Here is a 13,945-nt window from a genome sequence, read left to right as displayed (position 1 = left end):
TTCACAATACTACAATAATCAATCCTCCACCCTCGCAGACACGTTGCCACCCTTCCACCCAGCTCAGCTCAACGTCCTGGTGTTCTATAGAGTCTTTTATAGTCCCTGACCCGGGAGTGTTTCCCATCCTTCAGTCTATGATTCGTTATCACTTCAGGGTCAGATAAAAAGTCCTTTTCTTCACCCCGGAAGTACGTCATCTCTCCTTTCGCTGTGACTAAGACGCACTTCCGGGTTATGGGGCACAAACGACTCTCTGGGCCTCCCTGCAGCGTCCTCAGTTGGCCCCTGTGATATCCAGCAAGGCTGTAGAGGAAAACACCATTGTCCATGATTCACTGCCGGTATCTGGGGCACCTCCATGCTGCAGCGAGAGCTCCATTTGGTGGCCTGGGGGTATTGGCCGGGATGAAAAGCCGGCCATGGACCACAGTTGATTACTGTCAATCAGGTTGGCAACATCAGATGACATTTTACCAACTTGCACACATCCTTCAGTATATGCATGGAAGTGTACAATACTGATAAATATTGTTTTATCTGTAAATCATTGTCTAGTACGGTTTACTGATAAGCTGTTGAAACTAAATAGAAATTGCAGAGATATGCTAAATTGAGGACAAAGCACTCAAGATGACAAAGGAGCTTAGTGTTAAAGTACATCTTGATTTTTTTGTTGCAAGAGGAGGCAGAGTTGATTATAAATGGCATTTTTAATAATAACTTTGTGAGCTGCCAGTAATAAGCATAATTATGTTTTGGAAAAAAACCAAATGTGTTTAGCTATTATTTGCTCCTATTTTTCAATTGTTTTCAAATACCAATACACAAGTTATCAAACACAGTCCAATATTAGATTTCAGGGGGCTGAAGCAAATTCTTGCAGCAATGGACAGAAAGCAGGAAAATGTATCAGTCACTGTTACTGATTATTATATTATCTTTTTCTAGTCATTTTCATCACATATTACTAAGTAATAAATAACTAAAATTACTTTATTTTTTTTGTGCAAAGCCAAGGTGTAAGAAAAGCTGTTTAAGAAATAAGACATATTATGGTTTGTGTATTTGCCGCCTTAGACATGGAAGAAACACCTGTAGAAGTTTGTCACACTTGTGTAAATATTTGAGATTGTCAGAATTGCCTAAAGTTTTGTACTGTGAATGTTCATTCATTCATCCTCCAAACCGGCTGTACCCCAAGCATAACCACATGGAAGTTGGAGTTCTCCCCAGGAAGCACAGAGCACAAGGCAGGAACAATCTCCAGAAAGGGCACCAGTTTATGACAGGGCAAACACAGACACACACATTACTATACTATATCAGCCTTTTCACATTTCTGAATGGTTAGCCTGTGCAGTCAATCATTAGTAAAACTGATAGCCTTTTGTCTCTTAAACGCACAACATTCACAGAGTATTTTGGAACAGATTTTCCTACACCCTCCGGTTTTGCTCTTGGAACTAAAGGCATCATCAAATTCATTCTACCACCCTTGTATCTCCGATTTAATGCTGTTTTATGTTAGAACTATTAGGCATCTTGTTTTCCCCCATTAAAGACGTTGGAAAATAACTGCTACATTTCTGAGTTGCATTTTTTTAGTTATTAAAGCGTCACCTTTTTAAACAGTCCTTCTGGCAGTGCACATTTTAGTTACTGTACCTTTGTCAGCACATAGTTTTACATACAGTTTGTTGCTTAACTTACTACTGACACAGCACACATTGCCTTAAGTCCATTCGTCTTTCAGCATGCATTTGAAGCAAAACAGCAGTAATGCCTGGGTAGGACATCACCCCGTCATAGGTTGAACACACACACGTATATATCAGGGGCCATTTTAGCATCACCAATCCACCTAACCTGCATTTCTTTGGACTATGAAACCAGACCCCCTTTAAGAAACCCATGTGAACAAGGGGAGATCATGCAAATGTCACACTGGATTTTAACCCCAGTCTACATGTTGCCAGGCAGCAATGCTACTATTGTGCCAAAGTGCCACTCCCATTACCTGAAGTAATAAGGTGTAATGTTTTGCTTCAGCTGTATAGAGGAAAGGCAGATTAGTTTAGTTTCACACGTCAGTCTTTGACCACCTGCTCGCACCTACTGCACTGGTTTCCTGCCTTAAAGTTGAGTCCAGCATGCTCTATTGTCTACCTGCTGTGATTTTTTTTACCCTTCCATTTAGACATGGAACTAACTATAGCTTATGCTTCATCTGCTTTACTTTATACTTTTGTTAGTTATTATTAACGTAATCATTTCCAAAAAAGACAATTTTTACAGATTATTTGTAAGTTGCTCGAAATAAATGTAATCACAAATAAATAATGAGGAGAAAATATGAATCTTCATTACAAATACTACTTCTTTCATGTGTGAGCTCCTGTGAACAAAGATTCATAGTGCCGTAATTTATATATAAGATACATGCACAGGGAACAGGACCCTTTACTATGGAGGAATAGTTCAGAAAAAATTTAATTCAAAATATACAGTGGTGTGAAAAACTATTTGCCCCCTTCCTAATTTCTTATTCTTTTGCATGTTTGTCACACAAAATGTTTCTGATCATCAAACACATTTAACCATTAGTCAAATATAACACAAATAAACACAAAATGCAGTTTTTAAATGATGGTTTTTATTATTTAGGGAGAAAAAATCCAAACCTACATGGCCCTGTGTGAAAAAGTAATTGCCCCCTGAACCTAATAACTGGTTGGGCCACCCTTAGCAGCAATAACTGCAATCAAGCGTTTGCGATAACTTGCAATGAGTCTTTACAGCTCTGGAGGAATTTTGGCCCACTCATCTTTGCAGAATTGTTGTAATTCAGCTTTATTTGAGGGTTTTCTAGCATGAACCGCCTTTTTAAGGTCATGCCATAGCATCTCAATTGGATTCAGGTCAGGATTTTGACTAGGCCACTCCAAAGTCTTCATTTTGTTTTTCTTCAGCCATTCAGAGGTGGATTTGCTGGTGTGTTTTGGGTCATTGTCCTGTTGCAGCACCTAAGATCGCTTCAGCTTGAGTTGACGAACAGATGGCCGGACATTCTCCTTCAGGATTTTTGGTAGACAGTAGAATTCATGGTTCCATCTATCCCAGCAAGCCTTCCAGGTCCTGAAGCAGCAAAACAACCCCAGACCATCACACTACCACGACCATATTTTACTGTTGGTATGGTGTTCTTTTTCTGAAATGCTGTGTTCCTTTTACGCCAGATGTAACGGACATTTGCCTTCCAAAAGTTCAACTTTTGTCTCATCAGTCCACAAGGTATTTTCCCAAAAGTCTTGGCAATCATTGAGATGTTTCTTAGCAAAATTGAGACAAGCCCTAATGTTCTTTTGCTTAACAGTGGTTTGCGCCTTGGAAATCTGCCATGCAGGCCGTTTTGCCCAGTCTCTTTCTTATGGTGGAGTCGTGAACACTGACCTTAATTGAGGCAAGTGAGGCCTGCAGTTCTTTAGACGTTGTCCTGGGGTCTTTTGTGACCTCTCAGATGAGTCGTCTCTGCTCTCTTGGGGTTATTTTGGTCGGCCGGCCACTCCTGGGAAGGTTCACCACTGTTCCATGTTTTTGCCATTTGTGGATAATGGCTCTCACTGTGGTTCGCTGGAGTCCCAAAGCTTTAGAAATGGCTTTATAACCTTTACCAGACTGATAGATCTCAATTACTTCTGTTCTCATTTGTTCCTGAATTTCTTTGGATCTTGACATGATGTCTAGCATTTGAGGTGCTTTTGGTCTACTTCTCTGTGCCAGGCAGCTCCTATTTAAGTGATTTCTTGATTGAAACAGGTGTGGCAGTAATCAGGCCTGGGGGTGGCTACGGAAATTGAACTCAGGTGTGATACACCACAGTTAGGTTATTTTTTAACAAGGGGGCAATTACTTTTTCACACAGGGCCATGTAGGTTTGGATTTTTTCTCCCTAAATAATAAAAACCATCATTTAAAAACTGCATTTTGTGTTTACTTGTGTTATATTTGACTAATGGTTAAATGTGTTTGATGATCAGAAACATTTTGTGTGACAAACATGCAAAAGAATAAGAAATCAGGAAGGGGGCAAATAGTTTTTCACACCACTGTACATGCCTTAGGGGAGACCCAAAAATTCATGGAATTGTTAATAAATAAATAAAACCATTCTGCAACTTACAGCAATTCCATTTTATTCACCATCAAAATACTCCTCTTGAGACGTAATACACCTGTCTCAGCATTTCTATCATTCCCGAAAATATTTCTTGTACTCCTCTTTTGTTATCATGTCTAGGGCCTGCCGAATCTTTTATCTGGGTTTCTTCCATGATAGTAAATTGTTTTCCCTTCAGTCTCAGTTTTAATTTCAGGAACAAAAAGAAGTCACAGGGAACGAGATCTGGCTAATTCAAAGGTGCAAAGCAACAGCCACATTGTTTTAGGTCAAAAACTCTTTGATGCAGTGCATGCAGTTTCGTTGTCAATGGTGCAAACTGCAGTTTTGCATGTGCCAAAACTGATGCTTTCCTGCAGACACCTCAGCATTTCAGTGTAATGTTGACGATTAACAGTCTGTTAACAGGCAAACTGTTAATTAACAAGTCTATCAAACTGTAAAAAACATGATCATCATTGTTTTGATGTTCAGTATGACCTGACACACTTTTGTTTGGCTTGGAGAAGGAGAAAAACAACAACATGTATCACAGAAGTCATGTCAGAAATGCATACTCGATCATCCCAGCAAAATGCCTCTCAACAAATTAACAAGACAATAAGCATATGATACCTAGTAGCATAGTCTATAACTACATGCGACTGTTGTGTTATTGACCAATTCCAAGAATTTTTGGGTTACCCTTTTAAGAAATGTGACAATAAATAAAAAAACAAGATATCAGAGTATCAGTTATTAACTGCGTCACAAAGTATTTCTGTTGCTTATTTCTTCATTTATTTATTTCAGTAACACCACATGCAACATGAAATATGCCTTGAGACTTAAACTGTCATTTTTGCCCATCAAAGCTGAGAGGATGGGCTCTAGTGAGAACTGTCTTTTGATTAGTGAACTTTCAGTGCAGTTGCCATAAATCTTCACCTCTAGTAGAAAAAAGAAAGCATAGCTGTAGAATAAAAGTAAATGTGCTCAATGACTATATTTAACTTGCTTTAGTAATACTGGGATAACATCACTTTGTAATGGTTAGTTCATTTTACCCGTAAGTGATGCTTGTAAGTTTGTATTTTTTTTAGAAGTTAAATATGTATTAAAAATTATATTGTTTGCCAATAAACCTGTTTGTTATAACCAAGTTTTTTTTTTTCTTCAACAGAAATAAGGAGTGTCCAACATGTCGAAAGAAGTTGGTTTCAAAGCGATCTCTGAGGCCTGATCCAAATTTTGATGCTCTAATAAGTAAGATTTATCCAAGCCGGGATGAGTATGAGGCCCATCAAGAACGTGTCCTGGCACGTATCAGCAAACACAACAACCAGCAAGCTCTGAGTCACAGCATCGAAGAGGGCCTGAAAATACAGGCCATGAACCGGTTAGATGGATGCTTTGGTTTTTCCTTTTTATTTCCTTACTAGGCTGACCCGCCTTTTAAGTTGACCACTTCTTAAGGCAATTCAATATGTAGATCAATTTGGTATTTTATACAAACTCATTCATTTGGTTATATTGCATTTTAGCGGTATTACTTTAATACTCGTAGTTTCTGTTATTTTTGTGATGAAATTGAAACTTTTTTTCTATATTGAGGTCACCCTTTTGAACCCCCCTGATATTTACTACACGGTGAGGCATTTGTACTCCATCAACATTAATTATTTCCAGAGACATAATTTTGTTGATTTTGCCAGCACATCGCGAATAAGGGAAAGCAAGGGAACGATGGCAGCACCAGAACTCTACTCACATCATGTCGCTTCGTACCGCAAACTGCAAGTAGTAAGTCTTTGATAAGCGGAATACCACTACACTTTCCACTCATGGGACGAAAGGACAATCCCGACCGCTTTTATATAGTAAGAAAGAAGAAGAAGATATCACACAGTCTGGAGTAGAACATCATCTTTTCCCTGGAAAAATGAAACTACAAATCCCATCGTGCATTGCAAAATGGACGGGGTGTGTGTGAAACTCTGCGCCTGCGTAGCACTCACGGGACGGAAGGACAATCCCGACCGCTTTTATATAGAAGGATATGTTTAACACAATTTACATTTCTTCATTCACTCCCCAGTCCCATTTATAGACATTTTCTGCTACTTTCATTTAATTCACAGTAACTTTACTCTTTCCTCATTTGCATTGCACATTCCACATATAAAAAACCCAAAGTCTGTCATTCAAAATATCTATATATGGTGAATACACAAATATACATCATATGTCCAAATTACATAACACATTTGCTAAATATATACATTTGATTACATTTTTATGGTAATGTGTGTCAGAAAACCTGAAATAAAAAAACGTGTTAGAAATATCTGGGACAAAATGGCTGTAAAAATGTCAAAATGTTTTAAAAAAACATCTGGGACAAAATGGTTATGAGCTGTCAAAAATATGGTGTATTTTGAAACACTTTTGTGAACTAACACAACCTGGATTTATTTTGATTATTTTTTGATGAATTAATGTAGAGAAATGCCAAGCAAAATGACACCTTTTATTGGCTAACTAAAAAGATTACAATATGCAAGCTTTCGAGGCAACACAGGCCCCTTCTTTAGGCAAGATGTGAAGAAGGGGCCTGTGTTGCCTCGAAAGCTTGCATATTGTAATCTTTTTAGTTAGCCAATAAAAGGTGTCATTTTGCTTGGCTTTTCTCTACATTTATAATGGCTAACACGGTACAACAACCTAGTACTACTTGATGAATTAATGTAATTAAGTATATCTTCATTATGCCTCATTCAAAATGCTGCACTTACAGACTAAAGAAAACCAAAGAGAAGGAACAATCATAATAAATAATGTGATCTTAAGAACAACAGCATCAACAAAAAAAGCAGAAGAAAGGAAACTCTAAATATAAAAAGACCAACTATCAATAAGGAACATCTGTTCAGTGTCCACTAATTGGTGGAAGTTTACGGCAGACACATTTGCAGTTTTTGAATAAAAAGCGCAAGAGGCCCAAGAATCTCTGCCACGGTTATGTAAAATAAAACCAAATTCCATATTTCCTTTTGTAGAGGAGAATAAACACGTTTGAAAACTATATGAATTCAGTCTAGACAAAGCATGCTTATTTCTCTATGGTAATCAAACAGTGATGCCATCAGTAAGGTAACCAGACTTCCTTTAAGTCACACATCAAGTACCAAACTACACACAAGGAGAAACACTGTATCATTAGAAAGCTGAGTGGATGATGTTTTTATATGTTTAATTAGGGGAAAACCTCTCTCTTATTGATACCAAGCAAGCAGACATTCACAGACAAGGAAAGTGATATGCTCCTTATTTTGCAAATCTAAATCTCAGTATACCAGCATCACAGGAGAGTAAACAATAGCCTGTTTTTTGGATTTCTTCTGATGCATAATAGTTTTAAGTTGTGAAGCAACTTATATAGAGATTTTAGATTGATCATATAATATTTGTGAACCACTTTATTTGTAACAAGATCATGCCATTATGGTTTTGACAAACACGGTCACATAATCCCCTTTGTGTTTACATTAAGGTTGGCATTTCGTTTCAAACTGCCTTGACTGTTCACACGCCAGAGTAACACTGGATGCTTCTGGTACCAGACGTAAATAAATCAGGCTGGTGTTCTACAGTTCTATAATCATAAAAAACATCAATTGCCCCAGATCCAGCTTCATAAGACTTTGCAACCCAGTTATGAAGGAAAAACCTAGTGATTACCAAAGAAAACAAGATTCATCTGCTGAATAGATGATAGCAAAAATTAGACCAACAAAATATGCAAACATCTTCATAAATTATACATACAATGTAATGTTAACAGGGCTTGTTTATACACATACATAAGTGATAAATGCATGTCTTACACTGCAGCATTTTATCTTGTGATTGGAAACATAAGTAAAACATTTAAGCCAACACTATTTCAATTGTGAAACAAAAGGCAGCAATCCTCACAAGTATCGACTAAGCAAATCTGTTTGCTCATCCATTTTCTAAACTTGCTTGGCCAGATTAGCATCAAGGGGAAGCTGGCTGGAGCCTATCCCAACAAGCACTGGGCATAATGAAGAAGTAGTTCCTGGAAAGGGTCCAGGGCCATTGCCACTGAAAACACAAACCTTGGTATGTAAGCAGTTTTAGCATAACCTAACCTGCAAGACTTTGGACTGTAGGAGGAAATGGGAACACCCAGAGGAAATCCACTCAAACACAGGAAAAACATGCAAGTTCTACACAGGGAGCATCCAGAATGTGAATCCTGATGTCCTTGTTGAGAGAAAACAGCTAAGCAAATTCAAAAGCTTAGTTTTCTTACTGCAGGAAATGAAGCTTGACTGCATATGAAAGCTAACTATCTGCACTTTCAAAGCACGTGAAACAAATCAAAAGCGATCAGTTGGAGATGTAAGCTTTTGATCACATTGTGTTTCACTTAGAAAATGGAGAAATTGTACTGGTTTGCGCCTAACATTATTAGAGTGGCATGGATCTCTGGTTTATTCTGCAGTTAAAAGTGTAGCTTCATGAATTAAGTCTTTAGATATTCACATATCTGTACTGTCCCAGAAGAAATAGTTGGAAAAGATTCAATGCCTTGAAAAAGTATATGGCCCCAGCCCACTGTTTTTCACAGTTCTTTCCAAAAAAACTAAATTATAAAACTACTGTAATTTCAGAAATGTAAAGTGTCAGTAATTTGTACATTTTTATGCCCCGTTCAACACTTGGTTGAGCCACCTCTCACAGCTATTACAGTAAGTTGTCTTTAGAACTAGGGTGTTGTACCATGTAAGCCATTATGGAGGTAATGAGAAGTCAAGCAAAATGACACCTTTTATTGTCTAATTAAAAACTTGCCTGAAGAAGGGGCCTAAGCTACCTGAAAAGCTTGCATATTGTAATTTTTCTAATCATAGTCATTGGCTTCTGCCACCCATCTGGAATCATAGTACCCTCTCTGACAAGAGCCGTTTTTGTTCAGCGACTAAGGTTAGAGGGGACAACTGACATAGACAGTGTGGCTGTTTCATATTTCTTCCACATTTTTATGATGAGCTCCTTTGAGTTATGAGGAATATTTAGTGTCTAGGAGTTGGTCCTGTACCCTTCCCTTAATTTGTGCTTCTCTATAATTATATTATGGCTTGTTTTAAGCTCTATTGTTTTCATTCTGGTTTGCTCTGTGGAAGATCTATACTGTACTGTTTACCTCAGTGAGAAAGAAGGGTATTTATCCTCCTGAATTAATTGAAAACAGGTTATCAATTTCCTTAGAAAAGTCACCAAACTGGGTGAGCTGGTAAAGTAGTGCCCTTCACCTGAACAAAGTTAGCATTCTATTTACAAAGGATATGAATACTTTTTAATTCTTGTTCAAAATTGTTAAGTTTGTTTCTTTTGATTTGGCATAGTATACGTGGATTTGTAGAACAGATGGAAAAAATATTACTTTAAATTTACTGTATTAAAACTTTAGAAGAAAAGACAATAAAAATGAAATTAAAATAGTTTTGGGGACTGAAAATTTTTACAAGACTGTGTATATGTCAATGTACAGTAAGGCACACTAAAGTCAACTTGATATGAAGCCTTACTGTAAGGTACCGTGCAGGTATTCATGTATGCAAGTAAATTGGGTCAATATGTACTGTTAGTTGGTTATAGGTTCTATTCTCCAGGAACCTTTTCAATACAGTTAACAAATATTAACCCCCAACTCTCGATTGCCATCATATAAAACTGATTTTTACAGTTTTATACATTTTGTATGTAATGCATAAAATACAAAAATGGTAATTAGGTAATACTAACTTTGTTTCTTCTTGGATAAATTAAATGTAACTAAGCTATCACAAGATACTATTCAAAATTACTTAATAAAGTCTAGGTGTATTAAAAACCTAACTTAATGTGAAAATGTCCAAAAACTGTGTACATATTGCGTAATGCTTTTATGCTAATTATTTTGTGCTTCTTTTTTTTTTTAACAAAAATTTTGCAATTTCCATGATGTGATATTGTAAGACAAAGTGCTGCATATAAGAATAAACGGATATTAAACTGCAATGGGCATCCTCCAGCAAGGTTTAACGTACTGCTTAAATCTAAAAAATTTGGATGTGAGCGTCAGTAGGCTTTGGGCTGTAGGAACCAAGTCACCCAAACTATTCTATAACATTTCAGTAATTAATTAACTCGCTGATGCTGATCTTTTTGATCATAAAATAGGTCATTACAATAGCAATTGACGAGAAGAATTCATAATAAATAAATTACGTAGAATTACAGTATTTGAGGGTTCTTCTAGAGTGCCTCTTTCTCTTGCACAATTAGGCTCAAAAACTAATCAGCACATCACATCGTCATTTCATAACAGGCTTAAGTTTCAACTTTGGTATTTTTCCTCTAGCCGTTTTAGCTCTAGACCGTCCTCAAGAAAATGTGACACACAGACAGACACACACACCCATCATCGAGATAGATGTTTTCAGTGTAAGGGAACCCTAAAACATCAAGATCCGTTAAACCAGACATTGAAATTTTTGACGAATCTAAAGCTTTTGCTCCTCCCCCATAGATGATAGGTTATGGTGGGGGAGGACGCAAAGCAAAAAACAAGTTGCTAGTTATTTTAACCACCTTGTTATAAAAAGCAAGACCTAATAAATGAAGGTTATTTGAAATGCATGTAAATTCGTTTTGCTATTTAAGAAATATAGTATTTTTGATTTAGTAAAGTGATGTAATTACTACTCTCAATGTTATTTGTAGACTGCAGAGAGGTAAGAAGCACCAGATTGAAAATGGAAGTGGTGCAGAAGATAATGGTGACAGTTCTCACTGTAGTAATGCCTCAGTGCACAGCAACCAGGAAGCAGGACCCAGTATTAAAAGAACCAAGACTTCAGACGACTCTGGCCTCGACATGGACAACACCACAGAAAACGGAAATGGAGATATGGCACTTGATGGAGCTAGTGAAATTGAGCTTGTGTTTCGGCCTCATCCAACACTAATGGAGAAAGATGATACTGCACAGACCAGGTAAGAAACTCATAGTTCGATTGTTTAATTTAAAGAACACTAAGGTATTTCCACTCATCTTTAAAACAAACCTAATCAGTACAAAGTTTACTTAAAAGCAAAAGGGTTTTGATTTTCTGTCATTCTTAGTAAACCTGGAAAATCATTTGCAACTGGTTAGTCTTTAGAAAATAAATATAAAACGATTAACATTCAGAGAAAAAGAAAGAACAGTTTGTATAAACAAGATTAAAATGTTTAAAAAGTTTTAAAATCTGTAAATACTTGGTTGAGTGATCAGACTGACCAACAATTTGATCATCTCAGCATTAACAGTCAAATGAATCATGTTTGGAGTGATGGCTCCCAGAATATGGTCAAAAGGCAAAAGCCATTTAAATTTTTAAACAAAAAGGTGAGATGGACATATGAAGCATGTGAAGGTGCAAAACAGAATAACAAAATTATAGCTACCCCATTATTACTCTCCGTCTTTCTCACTTTCCATCTCTTTAATCGTCGCCACCCATCAGTCAGACTCTGATAAACCTGGACATCAAGTACACATTTAACTACTCAGTGGTAACAAGGTGTCTTTTTTCATTTGTTTATTGTCTTCATAATATACCTAATTTATAATAAAAAAATTAACAGTTCTGTTCAGATACTAAACACAGAAATGTAACAGCAACAGCGTGCAGTACTAGTTCAAACAAACTAATGGACAGAGGATTTGAAGCAGTTCAGCATGTTCAGTTAATTAGAGTTAAAGTTAACTAAAGGATACGTTTGTTGTTTGAGTAGTCATGCAATGCATTCATTTGTAGTGAAGATTAAGTGCATTTAGACAAGTGGCTTACAGTTGTGGCCAATAAAGCAAAAGAACACATGTGAATCAAACTTAAAACTTACAGCATATGCCTTTTGTAAAGTCCTTTCACTGGGGAGACATATGAAGCTTTACAGTCAAACCAGGTAATCTCAGGTTAGCCAGCACTGTGCCAGAGTCTTCATTTAAGGATTTGCTCCTGTAGTAAAACATTTAGTGTGTAACCTTGTCTCAAGTGTTACCTTAAACATTATCTAATTATCCAGTTAGCTAGGTCTAGGTGGGCAGCTTTCATGATATCTTTCAAATACAGTCAATCTGGAAAATGCACATATTACATGAAGAATAAAATACTTACATATCCTGCTTCATTCAAAAAAAACAGCACTAAAGTTAATGACATGACCCGCCGTTCACTGACATTTTCTCACCTGCCAGACTATGGTCATGGAATTTTTATTTTTTTTTTTTAATTTTGGAGATACATTTCCTCCCTGCAGTGACGTATTATCAGCACTGCTTGTGCAAGTAAAAGAATTGCCACCTTACAGTTTTTCTTCCCCTCCTTCATTTTTTTTTTGCTAGAGTGCTGAATTTGCAAGATCTGTAATTTCTCCTTTAACTCGTACAAGATTTTATCCACATCTCTCAAATTTCACTCCAGATTACAAAGACATAATATGTCAGATTGATCTGCCACTCTGAATTGTCAGTTTATGTATATTGATGCTTGTGTAGGAGTATGTTTATATAGTGGGTATAGAAAGTAAAGCCACCATTCCCTTTCAAAATGCTTGCTTGTTGATGCTTCAAAGATCAAGAAAAAAAAAATTATAAAAATTTTCAACAAATTTACAAATTGTATTTTGCAACATCCAAGTAAAAGAAGAAAAAAATTCAGAAAAAAGTACTATAACTGTGTTTAATAATGAAAAAAAAAACGAAGCGGTTTGGATACATTTTTAACAACATGCACGCCTAGATGGAGGAATTGTTCAAACTGAAACTGCATGATTCATTCATTGAATATGCCGTGATTCTCCTGCTGGGTGTCACAACTTGCATACAAAAAGTAACAGAAGCCTTCAGACATGATAATTGACTTTACTTCAGCCTACAGAAAAAGAGAAGGGGGAGTTGCTGGGAATGATTCAGCTTCCACCTGCCCAGTTGCCCCAGGCAAACTAACTGCAAGTAAAAATGTTCATTGAAGGTCCTTGTGTATTTCATAGTAAAAAAAATATGAAATTAAAGTAATTACATTTCTGACAGCACTTCTGTTTTGGAGAATATAACTGTAGAATTTTGCATGACATTTTTCTTCCTCATGAAAATGGACGTACACTTTCTAAGCATTTTTTTAATTTTAGTTTTCATATTCAACTTGTAAGGTACATTAAGACATCTGGGAATGCCACAGTAGACCATCTTTCGAAATACTTGGCAGTCCGCCTTGCTCTTGAAGAACTGCGAAAAAATGGAGATGCTAATCCCATCAATATGGATGCTGCAAGTGAGAAACAATACACAATCTACATTCCCACTTCCAGCGGCCAGTTTACGGTGAGTACAGCCTGGCATTGAATGTTTCCCTGATACAGCTTGGCTGTTAGTGAGTAATATTGATAGTGGAAGTTCATATGATTCAGTGAGCTTTTGTTTTTAGAGGGTGACCAGTTAGTCCAATTTTGACATTTCCTGTTATAACAACAACAACAACATTTATTTATATAGCACATTTTCATACAAACAGTAGCTCAAAGTGCTTTACATAATAAAGAATAGAAAAATAAAAGATAATAAGAAAATAAAATAAGTCAACATTAATTAACATAGAATAAGAGTAAGGTCCAATGGCCAGGGTGGACAGAAAAAACAAAAAAAAACTCCAGATAGCTGGAGAAAAAAAA

At 36.6% G+C, this 13,945-nt stretch overlaps 1 protein-coding gene across 1 annotated transcript in view; it reads left to right on the top strand.

Annotated features, from left to right (window-relative positions):
• The window catches only part of rnf2 (ring finger protein 2), a 44,878-nt gene that overhangs the window by 22,679 nt on the left and 8,254 nt on the right, over nt 1-13,945 (top strand). The window contains exons 4-6 of the mRNA XM_039734554.1: nt 5,343-5,558; nt 10,955-11,227; nt 13,427-13,598. Of these exons, the coding sequence (XP_039590488.1) occupies nt 5,343-5,558; nt 10,955-11,227; nt 13,427-13,598 (661 nt within the window). The remainder of the gene's footprint in view (nt 1-5,342; nt 5,559-10,954; nt 11,228-13,426; nt 13,599-13,945) is intronic.

The sequence above is a fragment of the Polypterus senegalus genome, chromosome 14, assembly GCF_016835505.1.
Source record: "Polypterus senegalus isolate Bchr_013 chromosome 14, ASM1683550v1, whole genome shotgun sequence".
Taxonomy (NCBI): domain Eukaryota; kingdom Metazoa; phylum Chordata; class Cladistia; order Polypteriformes; family Polypteridae; genus Polypterus; species Polypterus senegalus.
The sequence above is the reverse complement of the archived record's forward strand: the minus strand, read 5'-3'. Positions and strand labels throughout refer to the sequence as shown.